We start from the raw sequence: 27514 nt of genomic DNA, 5'->3' as shown, positions 1-27514 counted from the left end.
AATATTGAATGTACCCATCTGCGCAAGTTTTTCAGAAGGCCAGTCCTTCGAACACGCGACGCCCCTCTCTGCCTCTGGCCCGTACACAACGCCAGTCCCAGACTCGGCAATGAGGATTAGTTATACGAAGCGATCTTTCCCCTATAGGCCTACATTACATCCTGGCCTCGCTGGAAGACAGACAAAAGAAGAAGAAAACTGCACTTTAAAGGGGCTGTACCGTACTGGTTGAGGTGGGGATTCATGTTTTGACCATTCCAAGGTGAGATAATGAGAACCCTCTTATGAAATATGAAAGAGAATGTAATTTTAAGAAGGATTCAACGTTTATTTGATGAAAATTAGTTTTGAAATGGCTGAGATATCCAAAAAAGTGATAATAATAAAAGGCGACAGGCCACAACTTTATTAGGATCTCTTTGTTTCACCTTGTTTTTGGATATCTCAGCCATTTCAAAACCAATTTTCATCAAATAAACTTTTGATACCCTTTAGAATTGCATGCTCATTGACATCTCATAGAGTGGTTTCTGAATATCTCGCAAAATGTTAAAAGCTAAATCCTCACCTCGACTAAAACAGGCGTATACGGTAGTAGTAAGAACACGTATCAGACAAACTTTCTAAGCAGAGCTAACGGATATCGGAACAATTTGCCATCTCTCACGAAAATAAAAAAGTTAACATCAAGAGGGAATAACTTAATATGAGATGACACACTTGTTATCATAACCGACGTATACATTCTAAATGTTGAAATTACAATATTGAATGGAAATGCGCTACCAACTTTATACACTGCGTGGAATAGCAATTTCTCACTCCTTAAACTAATATACATTGTATTATTTGAGTTCGTTTGTGATTAAGCACCTTTGATGTTTATGCATTTGGGTATCTTTTTGATTTTCTTTTTAATAGTGAAAACAAATTGTTAAATTATTATTTTTTTCTTTTTACTTGATGTTTACTTTGTCATTAACTTTGTTATCCTTTAGAGATATATGGAATACTTGCACAACCTTACCAAATGCTTACAGCCTTTTACAACCAGTGCAAGGACTTTTGAGGGAAAAAGAAATCCTGGAAAATGAAAGAGTTGAAGTAATATCAGCTGGTTTACCTGAATACCAATCCTGAAATCCATTTGATCTTCTATGTATTTTTGCGGATTCTCTTATATTTTCCTTAGTATTCTAAACCATTAGCAAACCTCTCTGTGGAATAAGATTAGGACATATCATCATGTATGAGACCAAGGTTATACTCTAACGTGAATGCTCTTTGCCAGCAAGCAAACTGGTGAGCAAAACGAACTTTAAAGAGGTGGTGGATGACACGGGCTTTTAGCTCATTGTGTCTCTGCAATACGATATGACTCATTATCTTGCAATTATCTGCGCAATTATCGTTTTCCAAGCTATGAGAATACTGATCATATTACTCGTTTTACTCTCGATGACACCCATTTTGTTGAAGGATTCAAGATGCAGCATTTCCATTGAATTTTGAAAGTTCATACGGCAAGAACTTGAGACTTTGCAAACTTTCCAGTCCTAACAAGCGAAGCAATTCTCACAGGAAGGTCGTGTAATTAGAGGGCTATTATGTTTGCAGGCAGTATCACACAGACAATGGAAACAACGACGTGGGAATGTAACATGAAATTATATACTCGTCATTCATGTCGGGAAATTAGCACTGAAGATACATGATTGGTTATTTTACCACCGTTTGCTATAGTACATCATGATAGTGTGTAAGTGCAGCAACGCGAGCTGCTGTATAGAATACTGTTTCACTTTGATATTCTTGTCAGAGGCGAGTCTACGTCAGCTAATGCAATGCTCGTATCATATTCTGTTTCACTGTTTGCATTATAAGTTTATGCCTCCGCCAGGGGAGGAGGTTATGTTTTCGTTACCGTTGGTTTGTTTGTTTGACTGTTTGTTTGTTTGTCCGTGTGCAAAATAACTCAAAAAGTAGTTAGCGGATTTGGATGAAACTTGCAGGAAAGGTTTAGAATGATACAAGTGACAGATGAAAAAAAATGTGGTATTGATCCGATTTTTATTTTTTTTTGGAATTTATGATGGATTTTTGAATATTTTGGCAGGTAGGGTCAATGAACTTGTGAGTTCAGGCTGCGCGTAGGTGGAAGTTTATGACGTAACAAAAGATTTCTATATTGGGAAATCGGGCGACTTTAATCATCATTTAACACAACCAACTTAGGCACACTTTTAAATCTGGCTAAATATTGCAATACCATAATGCTTCGCTTTCAATCTTCTATACTCATGTAATTAATTGAAATAGCTTGACTAATCATCAAGCAATTGTTGTTTTTTTTTTTACTACTTTGTCGTATATATGATGTACAAAATTTTACAATTTTTGTTAATTTTTGTATCCTGTGGCTGCATGCTGGTACCTTGTTGCGCATCACTGTATTACTATTAAAGTTCACCTTTAGATGTATTAATATGCCAAATAATTTCACATTATTTCTTATCTATAAGGCTTTAAGAATTGATCTTTAATACACATATTTTTTCCTCTATGTGTAAATATGTTTTTATACTTCAGCGTAAATATGTTTCATCATATTGTGTAAATAAGTTTCATACTGGATTAAGTGTCAATGGTCAATGTGTGTAATAGTGTAATAGTGTAAAAAAGTGTTAAAAATATGCATCAAAGTGTAAATATGTTTCATGTTGATATGTTGAAATTGCGTTCTCCAATACCCTAATGTGGTGACATTAGAATAAATTACTGTCATTACTGTCAGCACACAATGCTATAAGTACGTATGGGTGGAAATCACTGATATCTCTATGGAAGAACAAGATCAGTGGTGGAAATGAGCTGCATGCTTGGTGGAGGTCTGCGCTCTCAGAGTGCTTCTCTAGTTATTATTAAAATTTGAAAATCAAATCAAATCACATCAAATCAAACATAGAAGAAATCTTTATATTGCTGCATTTTAGAGGAAGCATGGTCTAAACGTCCTTCCCGCTGCTTTTTTTTTCAGACTTAACTTTTATGGTTGTTTATACACTAAGTTTGTATTAGATATGCATTAAGTGCTTATTGAGCGTGATTGAGTACTTATTACGTATTCATCAGGTAAACCAGACAGCGACCAGACAGGTAAGGGGTTTTATCATAGCCAGACATAAACTATATGACATATAATTATAATGACCAAGGGCAACAAGTTGTCACGGCATTGATGTCATCGTCTAACGAATTCCGTTTTGAACAATCAGTCTTCACTATATGACATTTTGTGACATAAAATGAAAAAAAAAAAGGTTGTATCCTCCATCATTGTTTGTTGTAATAACCTGACAATAATTACTGTTGTTGTTGGTTTTTTTTTTTACTCCGAGGGGTGGGGAAGGACTACAAAGTCAACAACCAAAATCATCATAATGAAATGAAACTCTTGTGAACAAACATGCACAAGTTATTTTCATCTCGATAGTAGGTGGTTTGTCGCTTAAATTCCCAAAGAATATAAACAACATTCAGTCTTTAAATAAACAGGTCTAACGTTCTCTCTCACTTCTTCTTTTAGAGCCATGAGGTTGCTTAATCCATGCACTGCAAAAACATCGGTGTTCGATTTCACACCACGGGTGTTAAATCTAACACCGATCAAGTGTCAATAGAGGACCATACCCACAGGTGTAGAAAGTATGTTGTGATGGTGTTGGAAAGTGTTCATCTGGCACTTCGTGGTGTTAATTTGACACTGCCGCTGGTGATATTTTTAACACTGCGCTGGTGTTAATTCAACAATGACACCGCATGGTGTTGATTTGAAATGGCTGGTGTTAATGTCAATGGTATAACACCCGCCCAGCTTCAATAGGAGACCACACCAACTGGTTTTACTTTGGTGTAAATGTGTTCCCATTTTTTTTTTTAAATCAAGTACTTTATCGGAAAATTCTTGATCGTCTTGTTGAAGTTCAAAATCAACAAGAAAAACAGTAGGGGTGGCCTAACTAAGATACTATTCAAAAAACAATTTTATATTTTGAAGTGACACCCTGAGGTGTTGATCTAACACCACAAATGAGCACCGAAAATTTAACACCAGCTCTGTGTTTCATGTCAAACACCGGACTTTTTGCAGCGCGAGGTTGCTCATCCTGATACCAACTGTTTACCATATGAGATATGTTTGTTTTCGATATCTTCAAGGCTTGCAAACCCTAACCAGGGCCGCGGCTTTAGTGGGAAAAGGAAAACGCAGTGTGTGAATAACGCGAAATCTGATATACTTGTGCACGGCGGACCCGATCTGCATATGCGGGCGGCAGGTCTAAAAATTCCGAGTATTATTTTGTCGCACCACTCAAATGCTGACGACAAACAGTTTGCTGCTTTTCTTTGCTTTGCATGAACATTGGTCTGTGTATTTTAGTGACCTTTCTGTCCCCTAACGTAAATCACGATCAAAACGTTTAATTATGAATGATATTTTTGCTGTGTATTAACAAAGTCTCTTCCAAACACTATGTCCCTCCCAATTCCTATCAACTACTGCTAGCTCGGTATTGTCATAGCTTCTTTGCTTTTAGCTTAATTGTAATACACGTATCGAATGATTATGAAATAGTGAGTAATCACCCATGTCGCAAATTGCGCGAAGCGCGGTTACTTTAAGTTTATATCTCCTGTTACCTTTATTTTGCAGGTGCCAAATTCAAATTGCCTATATAACATGCAATCTCAATTTCAGAAATAATCTCGTTAGTTAAACTTTTATTCTGGATCCAGCATGGCCTGCAACGCCCCCACCGGGTGCTGCTGCTCGTGGCGTCTCGCTTTATTAGCTGTAGCGTCGAACCCGCCTTTATAGTGAACCAGTCAGACGCAGCGCAGCATCTCCGCTAGTATAGTGCATGCGTTGGCAGGGATTTGGGAGACCGCCCGGATTATTCACGTTTCGTACATTCGTAAACAAATTCAAGGAAGCAAGTAGTATGACTATTTATTCTATCTTTCGCCATTCTGAATTACAACGTCTCCAATATATGATTACTGATAGTCAGATCATGGTTCACTTAATCTCTTGATAAGCTTAATGTTACCAGTATCATACAGTGGGATACAAAGAGGAAATGTTCTGTCGAGTGCAAAGTTGAGGTAAGTAACATGACCAAATTTTTGGTACGAAAGCTATTCATAGTCCTTCCATTTAACATTTTAGATGGTATATCAGGATTATCTTCAATTTCATAACATCGTATTGCGTAATGTGTAGTAGGCCCTATAGTTCAAAGCACAAAAATCTTGTAGAGCGGTCGGCAACAAACCTGTAGTATTGTATATCATATTTTTTGTGAGATATTTTGGTAGCAAATGAATATCATAAGACGGTTGCTGGATTTGTGACAGAAAAAAATATATATTTTGTCCCCTTTGATCAGAACGTTTCCCTACTTTGGGAGGTGTTCTTGTGCAGGCGTAAATATAGTGACATTCGACGATCATGCAATTCTTAAACAATCGTAAACATACTGGCATGCGATATGATAAGTTTAAATGTGAATGTACTTTATGAGTCGTCATAAGCGAGAAAGAATCAACAAGCTATTGTTTAACCAAGTGAGTCTATATAGATGTGTGTGTGTGCGTGTGTGTTATCTAATTATTGTTGATGTTAAAATGTTATTTTATTATCATTATTATTTTTGGCGTACCTGCATATCATTATTATGACAGTTAAATGACCTCATGACCTTCCTTAAGGACAAAATGTGTAGCTTGCTCCGAGGTGAATCAATGGACATGGTGTCTGTGTTTATAACTTATACATTTTACCAAGCTTCAACTTCACGGAAGTGTCAGATGGAAACCGAGAGGCACGATGAAATATTCTTAAGCACTTTCTATAGCGACATCCGCTGTGATCGATACAAACTGGAACCAAATGGATTACATGCACGCATCTCAGTCTCGCGTGAGTTGATTAATAGGAATATGCCGTGCATTAACATACAGACGAAGTATCTTCTGTGGCTGCACATTAATCTGATCTGATGGAAGTTTGTTGATTGTGCAAAATAACAGACTAGCCAAAATGTATACTCCATCTATTTATGAATAGCAGACGTTTCTTTTTTTGTAATGCAAACGACATACTTATTCAAATTTTGATTGCGTCACTATTATCAATCTATATAGTGTTCAAGTGACATGCAACCAATATGCCTTCAGAAGAAGATATCACACTCACACACACCCACACATCACATACATATATATAATAAGTATGTATGTGTGTGTGCAAACATACATACTGTATAGTATATACATGCGTGCATACAGGTTTAGGTCTGATGTTGCTACTTCATCAAGGGCGTAGCCAGGATTGAATCTTAGGGGGGGGGGGGGCGGTTAGTATGCGAGGGAGCGACGCGACCGAGCCCGAGCGAGCGGAGCGAGCGAGGGGGGGGGGGGGGGGGGATGGTGTGGGAGGGGGGTTTCCCCCCTCCCACGGTAAGAACTTTTTGCATTTTGATGTTGTAAATGGTGCAATTTGATGCATGTTTTTGCGCGTTTTATCGACGTGAAACAGTCCCACTTGTTTATGGTAGCAGTTTATTTTGATGTAGATTATTATTGAACAATTTGCCTATAAAAGGGTATAATTTAGATACACTTCTTGTATTAATTCTTTTCACTGAATATCATGAACGCGACTGAACCCGAGCGAGTGGAGCGAGCGAGGGGGGGGGGGGGGAGGGTGTGGGAGGGGGGTGTCCCCCCTCCCACTGTTAGAACTTTTTGGATTTTGATGTTGCAAATGGTGCAATTTGATGCATGTTTTTGCGTATTTTAACGAGTTGAAACAGTGCCACTTGTTTAAGTTTGCAGTATATTTTAGTGTAGATTATTAATTTATTGAACAATTTGCCTATAAAATGATATAATTCAAATACACTTCTTGTATTAATTCTTTTCACTGAATATCATGAACGCGACTGAACCCGAGCGAGCGGAGCGAGCGAGGGGGGAGGGGAGGGTGTGGGAGGGGGGGGGGGGGTGTCCCCCCTCCCACGGTAAGAACTTTTTGCATTTTGATGTTGCAAATGGTGCAATTTGATGCATGTTTTTGCGCGTTTTATCGACGTGAAACAGTCCCACCTGTTTAAGGTATATAGCAGTATATTTTAGTGTAGATTATTATTGAACAATTTGTCTATAAAATGATATAATTAAAATACACTTCTTGTATTAATTCTTTTCACTGAATATCATGAACGCGACTGAACCCGAGCGAGTGGAGCGAGCGAGGGGGGGGGGGAGGGGAGGGTGTGGGAGGGGGGTGTCCCCCCTCCCACGGTGAGAACTTTTTGGATTTTGATGTTGCAAATGGTGCAATTTGATGCTTGTTTTGCGTATTTTAACGAGTTGAAACAGTGCCACTTGTTTAAGGTTGCAGTATATTTTAGTGTAGATTATTAATTTATTGAACAATTTGCCTATAAAATGATATAATTTAAATACACTTCTTGTATTAATTCTTTTCACTGAATATCATGAACGCGACTGAACCCGAGCGAGTGGAGCGAGCGGGGGGGGGGGGGGGGGGAAGGGGAGGGTGTTGGAGGGGGATGTCCCCCCTCCTACGGTGAGAACTTTTTGCATTTTGATATTGCAAATCGTGCAATTTGATACATGTTATTGCGTGTTTTAACGAGTTGAAACAGTCCCACTTGTTTAAGGTTGCAGTATATTTTAGCGTAGATTATCATTGAACAATTTGCCTATAAAATGGTATAATTTAAATACACTAGTCTTCTTGTATTAATTCTTACACTGAATATCATGAACGCTGTCTGTTCAGCAATCAAACAGAAAAAGCATGCACACGAAGGTGTAGATATAGGGGCATATCCCCTGCCACACGAAGGTGATTTTGCGTTTTCAGACCTGAAATTCAGCGATCTGGTGCAAATTTTCGGTGCAATACTTTTTCATCGAAGTGTTAAAATCACGGAATTTAGCTCTTATTCCGAATGTGCACCATCTGTGTGTATGTATAAAGTCTAGTGAGGTAGAGCTTAGGGGAAGGGGGATTCCCCCTCCCGCTCGTGGAGCTTTTGCGTTTTTAGAATTGAAATAAAGCGATCTGGGTATAGCCACAGTCTACTTCTATGCATGGCGGGGGGGGGGGGGGGACGAGCAGGGAGAAAGCGTGGGCGAGTGTTATCTCCACCCTTCCCTTCCGATGGAGCTTTTGCCTTTTTAGGTTGAAATTGTGATATCTCGTATACGCATATTTGATGGAATCAACATTTGGGAAATCACCAAAAAAAAAAAACCAAAAAAAAAAAAAAAAAAAGATGGGGGGGGGGGGGGCTGAGGGAGGAAAGGGTCGATTAAAAGGGGAAATTCCCCTTATACACGAGGGAACCTTGAGTTTTCGGAATATAAGTGATAAGTCTTGTGCACTCAGAATTATTCATAATAAGTGTATAACTTAGCTAGGGAAAGAGTCACAGAGGGGGAGGGTTTGGGAGGGGGATACCCCCTCCCAAGCACGAGAGATTTTGCATATTTTGAATTGAAATTCAACGATCTGGTGCACACTTTGAGTGAAATATTGAAAAAAAAATATCTTATTTGATGAAAGGTTGCAAAGGAGACCCGCTTCATGTGCATGCATACAGTATACACGCATTTTTTTTTTCCGCCTCCCAAATCCCCGGTCCAAATCTTAGGGGGGGGGGGGGGGCGACCGCCCCCATCGCCCCCCCTCCCCCCTGGCTTCGCCAGTGCTACTCATATAGAGTTTTGAAACAAAAAAGAAAATGTATTCCAAGGAATTACGACACATTATTGTATTCATAATGCAGAATATTTCTCTTTGCTTAAATCACTATAGCAGATGTTTACCTCCTCAGCGGGTAAAAGAAAATCATTCAGTTTAGTGTTGTTGGTCTTGTAAAATCAAAAGTATCAAAGTATTGACCAAAAAGAGATGGCAACAAACATGGCAAATACAGTCCAGTGCCCTGTATGTCAAGAATGTCAGGTTATGCATACCTGCTCTTTGCGATGAATGAGTGAATCAGAATCTTTTACGTGCATGAGTAGTGTCTCTCACACACACGGGACCCAATTTAATGTTTGTAACGCGGGAGGTGTAATATTCTTGTTAAAAGAAAAAAAAAAATCCGCGAAGCGAGCATCATGTTTCCCTTCATCATTTCAAAAATGTTCGCAGGTAATAGCCCTTAATCTCCTTCAATGACCAAAAAATATAATTATGATACTTCACAACTTCAATAGTATGATAATGATAATAATGAGGTCTTATTTATCGAGGGTAGCCTCTTCAGTGTTGCCACTGCTCTACCAGAGGGCCCTGCCATTATTATTACCCTAGCGTTGCAAGGTACCCGTTTATACACCTGGGTCGAGAGGGACATGGTGGGTAAAAACATCTTGTCGAAGGACGTAAGCACTATGCTATGCGGGAATAGAACTCGGGTCGTATCCACATGCCACAGCGCCAGTACGCCTCACGGGAAAAGCACGTCGAATTTAGCCCTTTCTAATATCAAGGGGGACCGACTCCAAACGCCCCTAAATTGGACTTCCATTCTAAGGAAGTTTTATCTGAAAATCCGATTTTGCTCCAAAAACACATGCAAATGAAATATTTACAGCACAGCTACGATTTCTGTGAAGAGAGAAAAAGCAGCGATTACATTGGAAAAAAATATCAAGTTTATAAATTCCGTGTTTGTGCGTTTTCATGACACGTGTACGTCGATGACTACTACTGACTACTATTGCTTCCAAATCGTCGGGTCGATACTGTGTAGAGAGCTATCTTTTCAGGACGGAAGAGCTACAGGACGCGGATTTTAGCGGCGGTACCCATACGCAGGTCAGTTGTGTAAAAAGCAGTCTACGGCTTTGGAAACACTGTAAACGGCTACCCTCGCTGTTAAAACACGCTATATTGCAAGTCTATTCAATATTTACGTTATACTACGCACCAGTAAAAATAAAGACAGGATACATTAAAACCAGCGATGTGTTGTCTGTTCTAAAAAAGCTCTCAATCTCTATTCGACAGCAATGTATAGAAAGAAACTAGACTTGCATAAAAGCATGTAATGCTTAATGCCACCACACGAATCTACAACACAAAAATCTTGTACAGATATACCAAAACGAAGCTAATGTACTATTGCATGTATACAAACTGCATAAACAAAGCTTGCCTGGAATACCGATTTTTTTTTCATTAATGGGTTTTTTTACTTGATAAGTACGTGTTGAATGATTCGCTCGTTATTACGTTCTCAAGAATACGTAATTGTAACACTGAATAATGGCATATCATACAGAAACAACATGTCTATCGCCTTGCAGCACGTGAGAACCACCGCAAATGTACATTCTTGTGTGGATGCATAGCCCATGTTTTATACCGCATGTATTCTTATTGCGTTTTTAACTCACATTAAACAGTGAGTTTAATGTGAGTTAAAATTTGAAGTTTAGTTTGGTTTATTTCTGCATTTTCTTGCGGTAATTTCTCCAAATACAATAACAAATGAAAACAAAGTGATGCAGTGCGGGAAATTAGAGAGCAAAATACGATTTTTTTTTTTCTGGGCATTTTCGTGTTTATGTGGAATAGTGCCTTTGATCACTGTCATCCTATATCAAGTCAAAAGGTTATTATTTCATTACCTCATAATTCACCTTCAGCTTTGCACGCTAATTTTCACTGATATTTCCCCCCTTTTACAGGCCCTGTTTATCCTTGGGAGCAGTGATTACAAAAATGTTAATGATATCACATTTGGTGTATAAGTGTAGGTCAGTTGTGTCACAAAACATACTACCATGTAACAACTGTAAACGGTTTAGTCTGGAAATATTTTTATTATAACTATTGTTCACATTTTGTATGTTTAACAATACTTAACATCGGTGATATCGGTTCAAATTTTTACATTGGATGCTTCTATCCCTAACTCACATTAATTTTTAGATCTATTTTGAAGCACTAATGCCGGATTTTTGTTTCATCTGCAAGTGGTAAATCATGCCTTTAACATGAATTCGAGAAGAATAGATTCTGTCCTGCTCACCCAGATTTGTATTGGGTTACATGTATAACAGCAATAATAACATATTGAAGATGATGTCGTTTATATTGGTTAAAGCTGTATTTTATCTCTAGGAACGTATTTTTTTTTCTATATGATTATACAGAGCGATCAGATAATCTTGATGACACTATCACCCTGGAGCTCTTTCGCAAATATGTATGCTTGATCTTGACTTGATTGTGTTCTTATTGGGGCATATTTTTTTTTCAAATAAAAATTAAAACGTACACATTTTGATACAGAGTAAAATGAGCGTTACGACAATCACATAGCATAGCATAGATCAATTGATTTAAAACACATCATTTCATAATCCTAAAAAAGAGGGGTGTGATACTGCAATAAAGTTACAATTGACAAGATGAGAAATGCATATCTTCATTATAAGCTATTGCTTGTTCTTGATGAGGACTCATGAACGCAAATGACATAAACAATATATCAAAACTCTAAACATATCAAAACATACAGACAGCTGAGGAAAAAGGGGAATATAAAAAAGGGACTCAATAGAAGTGAGAACGTGAGTGAAGTGCATGTTACTCTTGGTCCGTGCAACGTGTAATGATTTCACGTGTGTTTGTGTGAGTGTAATTTGTGCATGAGTGCACGTGGGTTTGCTTGTGTGTTTATGTGCCTGAAGTATAAGAATCAAAATGTGTGTTGTGTTTCACATCTCCCTGTTGTAAATACTGATTAAAGACAGAAGTGTTTGCGGTAATTGATATGTCCTTGATGAATGTATAGTATACCTGTACATTCAGTGATAATTTACGATAATACAGAGTACTGAAATAATCTGTAGTTATAATGATAAATTATTATTTTTCACAAAAAGAAAATTTCTCAAGTTTTACAGCGGATAAGAACTTAGAATCAATAATTGTACTACAATGTATCTAAATTGAATAGATTTGAAAAGTCGTTTTTACCACAGATCCAGCAAAGTAACATCATAGCTCCAAGGAGAACCAGGCGATTGTGTGGGTATTTCCATACGTGAATGCTTATACAATTTGTTATCTAGTTTGAAAAGGCCCATAAAGATGATATATTATGATAAATGATCTATTACTGTAGTGATAATGACAGTACGTATTGTGTATTAATGAGTTCGATAGTAATGGTGTTAATTGCAACAATAATTCATGCTGGAGGGAACATAATATAGTCCCACAGTGTCTTTACAATGTGTTCACATAGTCGACTACTAGTATGCGAAAACGCTCGAATCTAACAGTAAAGGTGATTTCACATAGTTGTGAGGGTTTTTTTTTTCATAGTGTTCACATAGTATGTTCTGTTCACACTGTGACTTGATGATCCACAATGTGTTCACAATGTTAACGCTTGACTCTATATAACAGTGTGAAAAGACATCACACCGTGTTCACAATGTGTTCACACAGTGAATCACACTGTGTTTCACTTCATGTTTCACACTGGGAACCTGTGTTCTATCAGCAGGGATGACGCTAATTATCATATAATGAGATCAAACATTAATGCACTAGAGTGGTCGTGGCTGAAAGAGATCTCTCACAAGCAGAAAAGAAGGAGAAAACAATTAAAACAATAGCAATTGGTTTTGACCGAGAGCGAGTCTATGGAAGTATGGAAGTGAAATAATTGATGACTCTGTTGATATTGCAAATGTTTTTAATTCTTTTTTTTTCAAAAATAGGTGAAACGCGTGCTTACGGTATTCCGGCTACAGAACAGAATTTTACTGAATTTTTAGGTCAGTGTAACCCCAATTCTATTCTTTTTAACTCCAACAAATATTATCGACATTGAATCCTCTTTAACACACAAACGTAGTTCCGGTTATGATGATATAGATAATTGTATCCTTAAAGGTGTCATATCATCAGTTGCAGATCCCTTGGCTCACATTTTCAATCTGTCAATTTCTAATGGTATGTTTCCTGATGAAATGAATTTGGCTAAATTAATTCCAATATTTAAGAAATGTAATAATCTGGATGTCAGCAATTATCGTCCAATCTCTTTATCATCTTCATTGTCGAAAGTTTTAGAAAAAAAAATTTACACCAGAATTATCAATTTTTCTTATGTGCACAAAATATTCACAAATTGCCAACTTGGTTTTCGAGAAAAACATAGTACCATCCACGCAGTTCTTCATTTGTGACCGTGCATCACAAAACGAACAAAGAGTCGCACGCACTGATTTTATGTGAGAGCGGAAAATAGGTGAAATAGGTCAACCTAGCCAATCTTGACTTTTTCATATTTTCTGAAAGAGCAAGTCTTCTTCTACATCATACTTAAGTTTGGGATCATAAAACGAAAATAAAATTGGGTTATCAGCAGCTTTTCCGGAACACTTTTTAGTGGAATAGTGTGATTAGGTGTTTCTCAAAGAGTCTTTTCATTTTTTAAGTCCATGCTCATCACTTTCAATTCCAATAACTTTAGAAGGGATAATTCTACTGCTTTGAAAGTTGGCATTTATTATCAACAGAATGTGTTAATAAGGCATGCACAATTTCAGCTTAATCTGTTAATCCCTTCATTGTTGTTGCTCTGGCGGTAATCATCCAGCTATTTGTTCCATTCATCGCACAGCTAGCGCGGCTTGGTAAAGATTAAACGCTTGAATAGGCCCTGTTCTTCAGAGCCTCTTTTCTCAGTTCACACTTATCGAGGGTGTGTTCATTCTTTCCAATATTTAGATAGGTAAGGAGAGTCCATTTGGATTGAGTTATATATCATTTTCAAGCTTAGAGTCTGTTTTTTCAGAATCTGACCTTAACTAAAAATCCATGTCTGGTGACTTTTTGTTCATTTTGTGGTGCAGGGTCACATTTTATTGATAAAGTTGTTAATGCAACTGATAACCATTCTCATTTCATTAGTACATTCATGGACTTCTCCAAGGCCTTCGATACAATTAATCATAACATTTTACTACATAAGTTATCGCACTATGGAATACGCGGGAAGGCCTTGGAGTGGTTCAAGAGTTATTTAGCTATTAAACAGAAAAAAGTTTGTTTCAATTAAAGATAATAATTCAGTTATAAGAGATGTTAAGTGTGGCGTTCCACAGGGAAGTCTTCTATTAGGGCCGCTGTTATTCATAATTTATATCAATGATTTTTCCTCTGTTTCAGAGTTACTTTCTTTTATACACTTTGCTGATGATACCAGTGTTTTCTTGCTCATAACGATATCGATTAACGATATCGATTATATTATACTAAGCAGTTACAATTTTATAAGCATGATATGCAAAATACATGGAAAGTTTTAAAGCAAGCAATGAATATATCAAATAACAAGTCGAATATTACTAAAATTAGATCTGATGATAAAATTCATGAAGATCCTCATTATATTTGTAATATTCTCAATAATCACTTTTCTTCCATTGGGGAAAATCTTGCAAGCAAAATTCCATCTTCAAATAAACATTTTTCTGAATTTTTAGTTCCACCAAATTTAAACTCAATGTTTTTTAGTCCAACATATAGTCAGGAGATAATCAATATTGTTTCTGATTTTCGTTCCAAAAAAAGTGCTGGACACGATGACATCAGTAATTTTCTGCTGAAGGGGGTAATATCTTCAAGTGCGGATCCTTTATCTCATATATTCAATTTATCTCTTTTTTATGGTATTGTTCCTGAAAGTATGAAAATAGCAAAAGTCATCCCTTTGTTTAAAAAAGGTGACAAATTAGATGTTAATAATTATAGACCAATTTCTTTGTTATGTACATTGTCCAAAATTCTTGAAAAAATTGTTTACAAAAGAACTCTTACTTTTTTGAAATTCAATAATATACTCTCAAATACTCAGTTTGGTTTTAGAGAAAAACATAGCACCTCACATGCATTATTGAGATTTGTTGAAAAAGTAGCACATGCTATCGACAAATCTTCACATCTCATAGGTTTGTTCCTGGACTTCTCCAAGGCCTTTGACACCATTAATCATGATATTTTACTTAATAAACTGCAACATTACGGAGTCCGTGGGAAGGTCTTGGAGTGGTTCAGGAGCTACCTCTTGAACAGGAAGCAATATGTCTCTTTAAATGGTTGCAATTCACAAATGTTAAATGTTAAATGTGGGGTCCCACAGGGAAGTTTATTAGGTCCGCTTCTGTTTCTTATTTATATGAATGATTTCTGTAAATCATCAGATATTCTTTCTTTCATTCTCTTTGCGGATGATTCAAATTTGTTTTTTTTCGCATAATAATCCTTTTACCCTAGTAAAGACATTAAATTTTGAATTAGAAAAAGTTGCTCAATGGATAAAAGCTAATAAATTATCTCTCAATCTTCAAAAAACAAAATATATGCTTTTCAGCAACTCCATTGAGGCACTACCTGCTGATATTATTTTTGATGGCACACCACTGGAAAATGTTTCTTATATCAAATTTCTGGGAATAACAGTTGATAATAAGCTTTCATGGAAATTTCATATTGATAGTATATGTAAGATTATTTCTCGAAACATCGGTATAATCAACAAGATTAAATTTTGTCTTCCTTTGTCGTCCCTGCTTACATTATATTCATCCCTCATATTGCCTTATTTAAATTACGGTATTCTTGTATGGGGAAATACATATCAAACTCTTTTGGATAAATTACTTCTGCTACAAAAGAAGTCACTGCGTTGATATTATATGTCACACTGCATATTTGTCTCATACTGATCCGTTATTTTTTGAAAATAAAATATTTAAAATTAAAGATTTGTTTTTGTTTAATTTAGGACAATTTATGTATAATTACAATAAAAACAATCTTCCATATATATTTGAATCAATGTTTTCAAAAAATCAATCTGTTCATAATTATCCTACAAGGCAATCCAACGAATTTCATTTATCATTTTTTAGGACTTTGCTGGCTCAGCAAACCTTCATCTACGAGGGGCCTAAGTATTGGAACTCACTTCCCAACGACATAATAACAGCACAAACTTTGAATTCTTTTAAGAACAAATTAAAATTCTTTCTGTTGAAATCTTATGATATACAACCAAATTAGTTTCGGTTTCATTCTCTCAATCAAGTCGTTTGTTTGTTTGTTTGTTTGTTTGTTTTTACAAGTATTAAGATATCACACAGAAATCATCTTTTAAGGAAAACAATCTGTCTAACATAAGTTTACCTCAGATATCTATTTTATTGTACCAGTAACAGTGAGTCTATTCTCTTTCTCTTTTTTTCTTATATCCGTTCCTATGCATTCATACCGGCATATGCACCCAATCAATCGCAATTTCAAACCAGGGAGCGTTGTATTGTTTTGTTATTGCATTTTAATCATGAAGTACAGTATGCTTGTGTCCACGATGGCGCGTGTTGTACCATAGTCTCATTTCCCCCTTTTTTGTTCTTTTTTTTTCTTCTTCTTTTTTTCCCCTTCCTAAGTTAATTTCATGTCAGTTGACATTGGTTTCTTTGACTTTGTGTACGTATTTTTTGAGGGTCCCATACCCTACAAGCTTTGCTTTTTAAGTGGGACCCTCCATTTCCATTCTAATCTTTGTATTAGGTATATACCTTAGAAACGAAATTCTGTTGTTACTCGTGACCACTTGTACGTTTTCTTTGAAATTGTTATAAATTTGTTCTGTAAATGTATTGTATATATTTTTTTCTGTTTATTCAATGGAAATGGAAATAAAAATTGAATTGAATTGAATTGAATTGAATTGAATGTTCTTGTTCAACAAGTTTATACGGAATTGAAAAAAGTGACCAACTGGGTCAGAGCTAACAAGTTATCATTGAATGTTCAAAAAACAAAATATATGCTTTTCAGCAATACTGTAGATTCTTTGAATTCAGATATAGTTCTGAATGATTGTGATTTAGAAAGTGTGTCATATTTTAAATTTCTTGGTATTTTTGTAGATAATAAACTTTCTTGGAAAATACATATTGATCATATTTGCAAAATTATTTCTCGCAATATTGGTGTTATGAACAGACTGAAATTCTATATTCATGAAAAGACCTTACTAGTGTTATACTCCTCTTTGATACTTCCTTACCTTAATTATGGAATTTTAGCTTGTGGCAATACTCATCAGACGCTGCTGAATAGAGTGTTATTACTGCAAAAGAAAGCCCTCCGTATCATTTCTAATTCTCCTAGCGTTCACATACAAATGCATTGTTTGACTGTTATAAGCTATTAAAAATCAACGAATTATTTTTATGTAATTTAGGTCAATTTATGCATATGTATGATAACAGTTTACTCCCACCTATCTTTCGTTCTATGTTCCAAAAAAGATCAATCATTCCATAATTACCCCACCCGACGCTCTAACGAGTTTCATTTACCACTTCTTCGAACGATTCTAGCAAAGAATACACTTATTTACACTGGACCAAATTATTGGATTTCCCTGAATCATGATTTAAAATCTGCTCCTTCTATATACTCATTTAAAAGGAGATTAAAATCTTTTCTTTTACAATCTTATAATGACGACTCTCAGAATCAGATTAGTTTATAGGCTTACTTTGTTACTCGTCTGCAATATCTGCATTGCCGTTCTCTTTATTATTGTTACTATTGCTTAAGCCTTGACCATAAGATCTTCTTTAACCTATACTTCGCAGTTGAAGGGTTTGTTCTATATTCTTTTCTTCTTCTTCTTTTTCTTCTTCTCTTTCTTCCTCAAATCTCCGAGGATGTTGTCTCTGTTGCATATTCCTGTCTATTTTGTTACCTCTTCATCACGCTATAGCCTTGTTTCCTCTTGTGTCGTCTAGTCAGTTTTTTCCCTACAAGTAGTCTTGTTGCTGTTACAGTCCTGTTTTATGCTCATTACTCTGTTTGTTTTTGTTTTATGTATAACTGTTTGTTCGTCTGTCTCTTAGTGGGCTGCAAAACGTTTTTGTGACAAACTGTTTGTGCCGATTTGTTGTTGTTTTCAATTCAATTTTTGCATCGGGCTTTTAATACAAGAGGGGCCCCACACTCTACAAGCTCTGTCTTTTTAGTGGGTCCCTCCGTTTTTTTTTCACACAGTGCATACATTGACACCTATTTTATTTCGTAATTCTCGCTTTCGAGAATTCATGTGAGATAATAATAATAGGAGAAAGGAGTAGGGAACAATAGGAGTGGTTAGTAACTCTCTTTAAATAATCTTCAGATTGAGATGAAACTGGATTGAAAATCTCGATCTAACAGATTCAGAAGCCGACGTTTTTCTCAATCTAATTTGGGACTGGGCCGTCTCCACAGGGGTTGTAGATGGATTTCCAATCTAAAGAACATGGGGCACAGAATCACACTGAACTGTGCATTTTATAGAATCAATTGACTGTTAATGTTTCTATTATTAACAGGTCAATTCATTTTAGCACCCTCCTTTGCATTTAAGTATCCATGTGCCTTTTTTATTGCCTGAGTTCTTCGAATTTCACCCTGAATGTGATAATTGAGATGAGTACATTGACGCCTAGAGTTTCAATTTTTCAAATCAATTTCAACTCAATAGTTTAGTCATTTCCATCAAAGAAAAAAACATGATTTAAAGCGGTACAATTAGTTGTCAATTTTGACTTTCATTCATCTGATAAGGAAAGTTCATCGAACACAATATCAGTATATGCACGAATGATATTATAACAAGAAAAAAAAAAAACAAGAAACAATGCACACTTTTCATGGTAACCGAAAAAAAAAGTAAACATAACGACGGAAAAGAGTGTACCACTAAAAAGCCAGGACGTGGCACACTGGAGGGAAACAACAGCAGTACCAATATACCAATAGAATATATTCATATCAAATGCATCAATATACCATTGTACATTTATTTATAGATAGAATTAATCATATAGTTAAAATCATCGGTAGAATTAATCACATACTATATGTAACAAGTTGTGCGCATTCTGGTAAGATTTGTTTCCTCTCGTTCGCCTACAGATAAGTCGAGTCCCTGGCCAATGATTTCAGAACGCTGATCATTCCCCAACATCAAAAGAAACAACAATGTCAACAGAAATGCCAACATCAATGTCTTCGGCGAAGTCTACATCAGACAATGGGCCTCCTCAACCTAATGGTGGGGTCACATTCCTTTCAATAGCCTGCGTGCTGCTGGTCGTGGTGGTAACTGGATTGGCCCTTTACTGGTAAAATCCGCTTTTGTTTGATCTTAAACAACAACAAACAGAGGGCTTGTGCAACAAAGCCCCTCCCATCCACACACACATACATACACATACAAACACACGACACTCAGGTACACCCTCAGTCAAACTATCCACCTGTCACGGTACGCCATGCAACTAATACACAGCCCATCATCAACATGTATGTAGTTACTTAAGAATAATATATATCTATATATTATTTTACAGACGATGGGATTAACAACTGCAGTCATTTGTGTCACGTTTCTATAATGAATACTTTTGCATAAATTTGTATACATGTACGTATATATGCCATAAATGTAATAAGCGTGACATTTATTATACATTGTTATCGACAATATTTTCAATAGCATTAACATGTTCTGTACTCAGTATGTTACAATAATAGATCCTAATTGAGGCCTAGGGCCGAGAGATCAAATAAAATGAAGATAAAAAGAAGAAAACACGTCTCGTTTTATTATTCATATATTTATTTATTCATTATTATTTATATTTTATATAGATGTATATAGATGTATAGTTATATATATATATATATATATATATTTCATGCAAACACCTATACCAAGAGGGTTTAACAGATGGAGTTCCAGCTGGTTGTAATTGATCGAACAGTTGCTAGATTTCTATTGCTGTACAAAATAATTTTATCATCAGGTGCACTTTGCGCATGTGACGATCAGGGTTCGATCCCACCGTCTTACTATCTGCAGATTCTATTTGAACGTTATCAAAGTCTTGGCTATATTTTGCTAGTTTGTTTTCTTAAATGAAATGAAATCTCATTTGATGATAAAGCATATAAAACAGAAAACAATCCCGTCCAGAAATAGGTGCAAAGTGCAAATCAGAGATGTATCATTTTAAACGTGTTTTTTAACTGTCTTGGAAAGCGGTTTATCACGTTTACACATAATTCCTTGATAATAATTCCTTCCTCTTGATAATTGGTCGGTTTTACACTAGGTCATCCAGACTTATAACATTCTTGAATAGTGAGAGCAACCTTTAGTTCATATCATCAACGTCTTCATTCATTGTGGTTGACTTGAAAAGGTGGATAAGAAAACGAAAAAGACAACGACAACGGCGTCAACCAGGAAGACCTGCCCCTCAATCACTCCCTGAAGTACGTTACCGAAGAGATGGCTCCGATTCCGTCAACGGCGAAGTAGTCAATGGTAAGCACGAAGTGTTTACTTATATATATATATATATATATATATATATATATATATATGTTTTATTTTCATTTCAAAGCAATATACATTGGTAATACATTATTATTATTATTATTATCATCATTATTGTTACAAAGGTCAATATGATGGTATATTCTTGTAACATATATTGTAGTGTTACATGATCAGTAGGTATACATCTTATTTCATTAAAGGGGAAATCCAGTAAAAATATTTTGTCTGATAAAAAAAGTACGAGTTCAACGGTAAAATTTTGATCAAAATCGGATGGAAAAAAAAACGAAGTTATGACATTTCGAAGTTTCGCCATTTTTTATAGGAAACAGTTCTTGAACGGTCAATATGAATATGCAAATGGGAAAGTGACATTGTCATCCCCATTCACAACTTGTCATATTAATTATAGTTTGTACATAAAATTTTGAAATTTCCAGTTTTTCATTCAAATGCATCATGTTAAAGACTTCATTGACAGAAACATTGAATTCTCGTCATTTTTTGTACACGTTCAGTGGAAAATTGTGAGGAAATGACGTGCTCAGCTCACTCATTTGCATATTCATATCCACTGTACAAGAACTGTTTTGCAGAAATTAGCAAAACGTCAAAATGTCATAACTTCCTTATTTTTTATCCATTTTCAGTCAATCTTTTGTCGTTGAACTCGTGAAATGTTATTCTTTTTTTATCAGACTAACTTATTTTTGGACTGGATTTCCCCTTTAAGGACTTGATGGAAATGAAAATTGAGGGGCTGCTGAAATACGTATATTGATATATACATATGTGTAGATATGTATAAGTTATGTATAATTATCAATCTATATCTATACATTCATATATGCACTTATACATGTGTATGATGTTATATATATATATATATATATATATATATACATATAATATATGTATTGCATCTCTGTGCAATGTGTTGTGTAAACGAAATATCTGTCGATAAGACTCGGGACCTCTGACAAAGGCTGTTTGCCTATGTGGACATAATGAGTTGCCACGAGTGCAATATTACACGACTTTGCACGACGTGAGCAATATGAAGTACTCTAAGGTGAAACGTGTAAGTGAATAGAGCGTCTCATCTTTCATCTAATGTGAAATCTTGTTTCACTTCATGAATGAGGAACATTCACTATTTGTTGTCTATGTAATAGTCAAATACAAAAACTAGATTCTTATGGCAAGGTGAATGGGAAACTGCAGACTGGTGAAGAATACCGTTCCGAAAACAGAGTTCATGAAACAGAGCTCTGTATTATTCAACTTTGTGACACAACTCCATGACTCCATGACACAACTTGGATGACCATTCCTTTTGACGTCTCGGTCAGAAGTTGTGGCAGCTCTGACCATTTTTTTTTTGGGTCGAATAGATACATGTAAAGTGTGGCTGTGGGGAAGCAGAAGAAGATGAATTGATTTTGTGTAAATTATGTGTTTTGAAATGTTTATTTGCTATTGCATTGTTGTTTGAAATTAAAATTGAAATAACATAAAATGAAATTGAATGAAATGAAACGGAGAATGAGGAGGGAGAAGGGAGGAATTGAGAAAATAGAAGGTAGAGCGGACGTAGAAGAACGTCAAAGAAAAACAAGCTATTCATTTCATTTCATTTCATTTCCAACCAAAATGCAATTGCATTAAAACAGTTGAAAATACATAATGACACTAAAAGTAAAACAATGCAATCAGGAAAAATACTGCAAACTGAAATAAAGCAAGGTAATCAATCAAGTGATAAAGAAATCAAGGAAAGGAAGAACAAACAGAAAGAAAGACAATGACAACGACAAAAAAAAAAGAGAGAAGAAAAAATGAGAGGCTTTTGAAAAGCGTGCAAAAAACTCACACAATTTAATGAATTCCATGAAAGTGAGCCTTTATCAAAGACCTGGGCCCCGTTTTATCCAAAAAAAAAGTAATCGATTATAAATTTCCTTACTACACAAGCTGCCATATACCGAGACTTACAATAGAAATCAACTATACAATCAATTATAACTCTTCATAAAACAGGGCAATAATGAAGCAATGCCACACATACCTTTAAGGAAAGGGAAAGACTTTTGCTCATAACTTCACAGCACGAAATTTGTTCCAGTCATAAACAAACCTGATTATAATAGGTCTTTTCTCTCTTGTTATCAGAACTCATCATAGATGAGAATGAAAAAAAAAAACCAAAACAGTCAGTGATGTACTCTACCACTATGCTGTCACTTCTATATGCAGAAATACGCAATGAATAACACTCTTCGTTGTCTATGGAAGGCTTAACCCCAAACACTGCATATTATGAGAAAAAATATGTGTACACATAGTATTAGTTACCACAAAACGGAAAGATTACCTCTCAAAACCTTCATAATGAACTGAAATGGTACACGTATTACCAGTCCATGAATATTTTTCTGAGTGTTTTTTTAAGAAGGGTTTCCTTTTCTGGAGTTAGTTTTTGCAAACTTAATCATGTGTTAATGACTCATTAGCTATATCCACTTGATCCTCGATGATAAGGGCAATATTTATCCTCTGTGGTAGTCACCAATTAAAGACGGATTGTTTAACAGCTTCTCGAGAACAATGATAACAAAACAAAAGATACCCATTAAAATGCAATTAAGGCACATTCTACATCAAATTACGCACTTTCAATGCACATAATAGGCCTATACATGACAAATTTTCTAAGGTAAGTCACTCCGTCATCAAAGAGGGATAAGCTGTTCTACCCATGTTTCACAGAGCGTCATATGTTATTTATACTTGCATTGTATTTTTTGTTTGTTGCCAAAGTTGACGTTGCAATAGAGTCTGCGGAGATTTTGCTCTCGTCACCGAAACAGTCCCCCGTGACAGATTATGGTCTCGTCAAGGAGGAGGAACGCCAGGAAAAGATTGAGGAAGACTACCAATACGGAGGGGACACGATAAACGACGACGAACTGATGCTGGAAAATTCGGACGGTGATCTAGAGAATATGACTCCCCCTCCCATTCCCGTCGCTGTGTTTGTCGAGCACGTCAAGGAAATGAAGAAAGACAGCAACTCATTCGAAGACGAGTGGTCGGTGCGTGTACATCTCACGCCTATAGTTTGATCTCTCACGCACAAGGCAACAAACTATGTTTGTATGTATATGTGTATGTGTGAGTCATTGGATGTTAGTTTGAATACTGGCATGACTGAGCAAACGAATTTCAGTGAGTTTCAAACTGACGAGACAGATATGCCTAGTGTCCATGACACAATTCCTACAGAAGGAAGAATACCACAAAAGATTGATCTTCTTAACTCAATGTGCAATGATCCATCCATGTATGATAAAGCACTGCCTTTAGATTTTTATTCGAAGCTTTACACTTATGTACTTAATGTGTTTTATTTTATTTCTTTTACACCAGGACACATTTAATATGAAAATATTTATCGTTACTAAACCTGACGACGACATCATCAACAACAACAAACAATGAACTAAATCAATATCAATCAAACCAAACGCATAATCAGTGAATGGAATATACTTGTATTTGCCGGAAAACACCCCACTCCCCCTTCCCCCCCCCCAAAAAAAAGAATATAAAAACAAGGTTTAGAAACAGAAAGCTGCTAATTCTGACACAAATTGCCATTCTACTTTTTTTTATAGTTTTTACCTTGAAGAAGGACATATAATCTTTGTGAAGACTTGAGGGTTAAAAGTGCAAGCACAGTGGGTTTTTTTTTTCATCCAAAGTTTTCTTTCATCGTTTAATATATTTACGTCAGTTATAGATACTCGGTGATTATGTCGGGCATATGACTGTTGATTTATTTTCTTTCAATGGTTTCAAGTGTTTTGCCACCTTCTGATTTATAAATATATATATTGTTAAATTTTGTATATGCGGCACTGTATCACCAGTACGTGCTACTTTGCAAAGGAAAGAGTTGTGATAAATTGATGATTAGGTATTGTGAATGGTTGTGAATATAATTCTATTCAAAGTGTTTAGTAAAAGGTTGACTGCATTCTCTTCCCGTGTCCCCTTTTGCCTTCAGAATCTGTCTGATAACTCGCATAAAACTCAACGCTGTGCCAAAATAGAGGCCAATGTCAAGAAGAATCGATATAAAAACATCTTGCCATGTAAGTACATAACTGGGTCTAAACTTCAAAGGAACTTCTTCAAGAATCTTTGAAAAGGGTTGAAGGGAAAACTATAACTTTTCATGTTGCTGATACTCGATCACGGCTTCACTTCGTAATATGAAATAATACTTTGAGATTATGTGACTAAGCCGACGATCGAAATTACCTAGGAATCCACTTGGTGTCTAGAACGGTGCAGGGTCTTATGTGCTTAATAGATCTAGTATAATATCTTTCTACTCAGAGTATAATAATCACGGAATTTATTTGATTTATTGAGTGTCGAATGTCGTAATTGATGTGAAAAACATCAATACTTTTGGCAATATAACAATGCATACCGTAAATGATTTTTTTTGGATGATTTCCTAACTGTTTGTTGTCTTAATTGCTAAATCCCGCGAAAGAATCCCAGAGTTCGTTGTATTAGCGAAAAGTGATATATCTCACTTTCGATTGCCCTTTTTAGCATTAGGTGCTGTCTGCGAGAGAGTATTAAGAACAATGTTTTTATCTTCTATTTCTCGTTTTGCCATTAAACAGACGACCATTCTCGAGTTGTTCTCGAACTCATCGACGGTATTCCAAATAGTGACTATATCAACGCAAATCACATCCCGGTGAGTATAATATCCTTTTTAATATAGGTTTTCCCGGCCAATTTCGCACTTTTCTCAGTCCATTTGATAAAAGGTTCATTCAATTTAGCGAAAATCCTCGTCACTGCACATTCTGTCATTCAAAATTGCAAGTTGGTCGTTCAATTTAGCATTTCGATCAATGAAATTTGCACATATGCCTTTCGAATTCGTAAAACGAGCATTCAAATTGGCACGTGCTCTTCAGTCATTCAAATTCGCCAACACTGGCCGAGAGGGGTATTTCAGTCATTCAATTTCGCGTATGGGCAGTCAAATTCCTAACATGTTCATTCAAATTAAGGTCATGTTATTTCTTTTTTTGAAAAGGTGATAACATTCAAACGCGTATTTCTATGTGACTTTTTTGTTTCATCCACGCACTGTTAAGCAGTAAAAGTATCATATTTTTTACCATATAACTCGAGTTTGTTGTTCTGTAACTCCCCTTTTCTTTCATACATGTCATTTTAGGCCTACATGTACCAATACTACAGATTAACTTCATCTTCTTACAGTCATGACAGCACAAGTTAGATACAGACGTATTTCTCAAGAAGACAGAAAAAGAATTATAGGAACATTTAATGATCATAACCTTGACTTCCTAGAACTGGCCGACACACTCGGAATAAAGCACTCAACGGGCAGATAAGTTGTGGCCACATGATACTGGAAAAATCACTAAGCACACTGAAGGAAAAAAAAACTGTTGCCAAAATCTCTAAAATAAGTACGAAAATATAAAATGTAATGACGCTTGCAAAACAACAACTATGTTGACCAAAAAAATAGAAATAAAGAAAGAATCAAAGCATAAACGTGCGTGCTAAATTGACTGCAAAAGATGTTAAATTGGATGCCCAGAAATGAATTTGAATGAACGAGTGCGGCATGTTCGTGATCACGTGACTATATCATTCTAAATTGAATGAACGAATAACGAAATGGTGCTTGTTTTACGAATTTCAATCGAAAAAGTGTTAATTAGAATGAGGCTAAAGGTAATTTGAATGCTCCAAAATGAATTTGAATGAAGAGATCATAAAATTGACCTACCGAACATGTCATCTACGCTAAATTTTGCTAAATTGAATGCAGCAATTAGGAATTGGACTGACAAAAGTGCGAAATTGGCCGGGAAAACCTATAGTCACGCGAGTATTATTTATATCATCATTATTATCATACGATGTAATAAGTAGTAGTAGTAGTAGTAGTAGTAGTAGTAGTAGAAGTAGTAATAGAAATACTATTCATTTGAAATTTCAACAGACAAACTACACGGATAAAGTCATATTACATGATATAAAAAATGTGGTGATTCTAAGCGCATACCGCTGGTTGCAAGGCGAGGAAAAGGCCCGAGACCTTCGCCCCGACCAGTGTATGCACCCAGAATCCGCTATATCAATGTAAGAAATTACAAACAATATCAATGAAATAAGCTATAACATAAAACATACGGTTCAAATACAATAAATACAAATGCAAATAGGCGCTTAAGTACAATCAACAGCTTTGAAGTCAGCTACGTTCATTTTTCAGCCAGTTCACAATTAAGAATGGCATACGAACTGCAAAAACAAGATATTTCAGAATATTAATCAAAAATATTATGGTAGATGTCATCTTACTTCAGACTGTAAGCAAAACGGAACTATCAATGTTTGCATATTATTTCATACATTACAACAACAATCATTTCTTTTTAAAGCATACATCACTATTCTCAATGGAACAATGTGCCCGACACTTGCTCAGACAAGTAGAAGTAATGTAGTTCCAAACATTTTCCCTTTTCTAGTGCTAGTAATGATCGACTTGAATTAGGAGTTCAACGTATATGTAAGTGACACTCCCGTTTTGGTGTAATTTTACATACATGTTCAACGTATATGTAAGTGACACTTCCGTTTTGGTGTAATTTTACATACATTTTCACACGCGCACACACATGGAAACATGCTCGCATCTAACGAGACTCTGTAAACATGGTAAAAAACCTAGGGGTATAGTGCAACTGTATTTATGGGTTATCCGGCCATCATCTCAGACGGAAAATGAAACAAACAAAGCAGAACACACACCGAAACGAATATATCACATGATAGTATGTCAATTTTGATCATAGAATGTTTCAAAAAATGTATGCTGTGACTGAAACCAAGAT

At 35.8% G+C, this 27514-nt stretch overlaps 1 protein-coding gene across 1 annotated transcript in view; it reads left to right on the top strand.

Moving 5' to 3' along the window:
- LOC139716282 (receptor-type tyrosine-protein phosphatase epsilon-like) overlaps positions 1-27514 on the top strand; it is a 46740-nt gene that overhangs the window by 4117 nt on the left and 15109 nt on the right. The window contains exons 2-6 of the mRNA XM_071627848.1: positions 19112-19320; positions 20404-20528; positions 23364-23638; positions 24613-24700; positions 25247-25323. Coding sequence (XP_071483949.1) covers positions 19178-19320; positions 20404-20528; positions 23364-23638; positions 24613-24700; positions 25247-25323 — 708 coding nt within the window. The 5' untranslated portion in view covers positions 19112-19177. The remainder of the gene's footprint in view (positions 1-19111; positions 19321-20403; positions 20529-23363; positions 23639-24612; positions 24701-25246; positions 25324-27514) is intronic.

The sequence above is a fragment of the Diadema antillarum genome, unplaced genomic scaffold, assembly GCF_040938485.1.
Source record: "Diadema antillarum isolate AM-2024a unplaced genomic scaffold, OU_Dant_1.0 scf00000063, whole genome shotgun sequence".
NCBI lineage: Eukaryota > Metazoa > Echinodermata > Echinoidea > Diadematoida > Diadematidae > Diadema > Diadema antillarum.
This window is presented reverse-complemented; position numbering and strand designations above follow the sequence as displayed.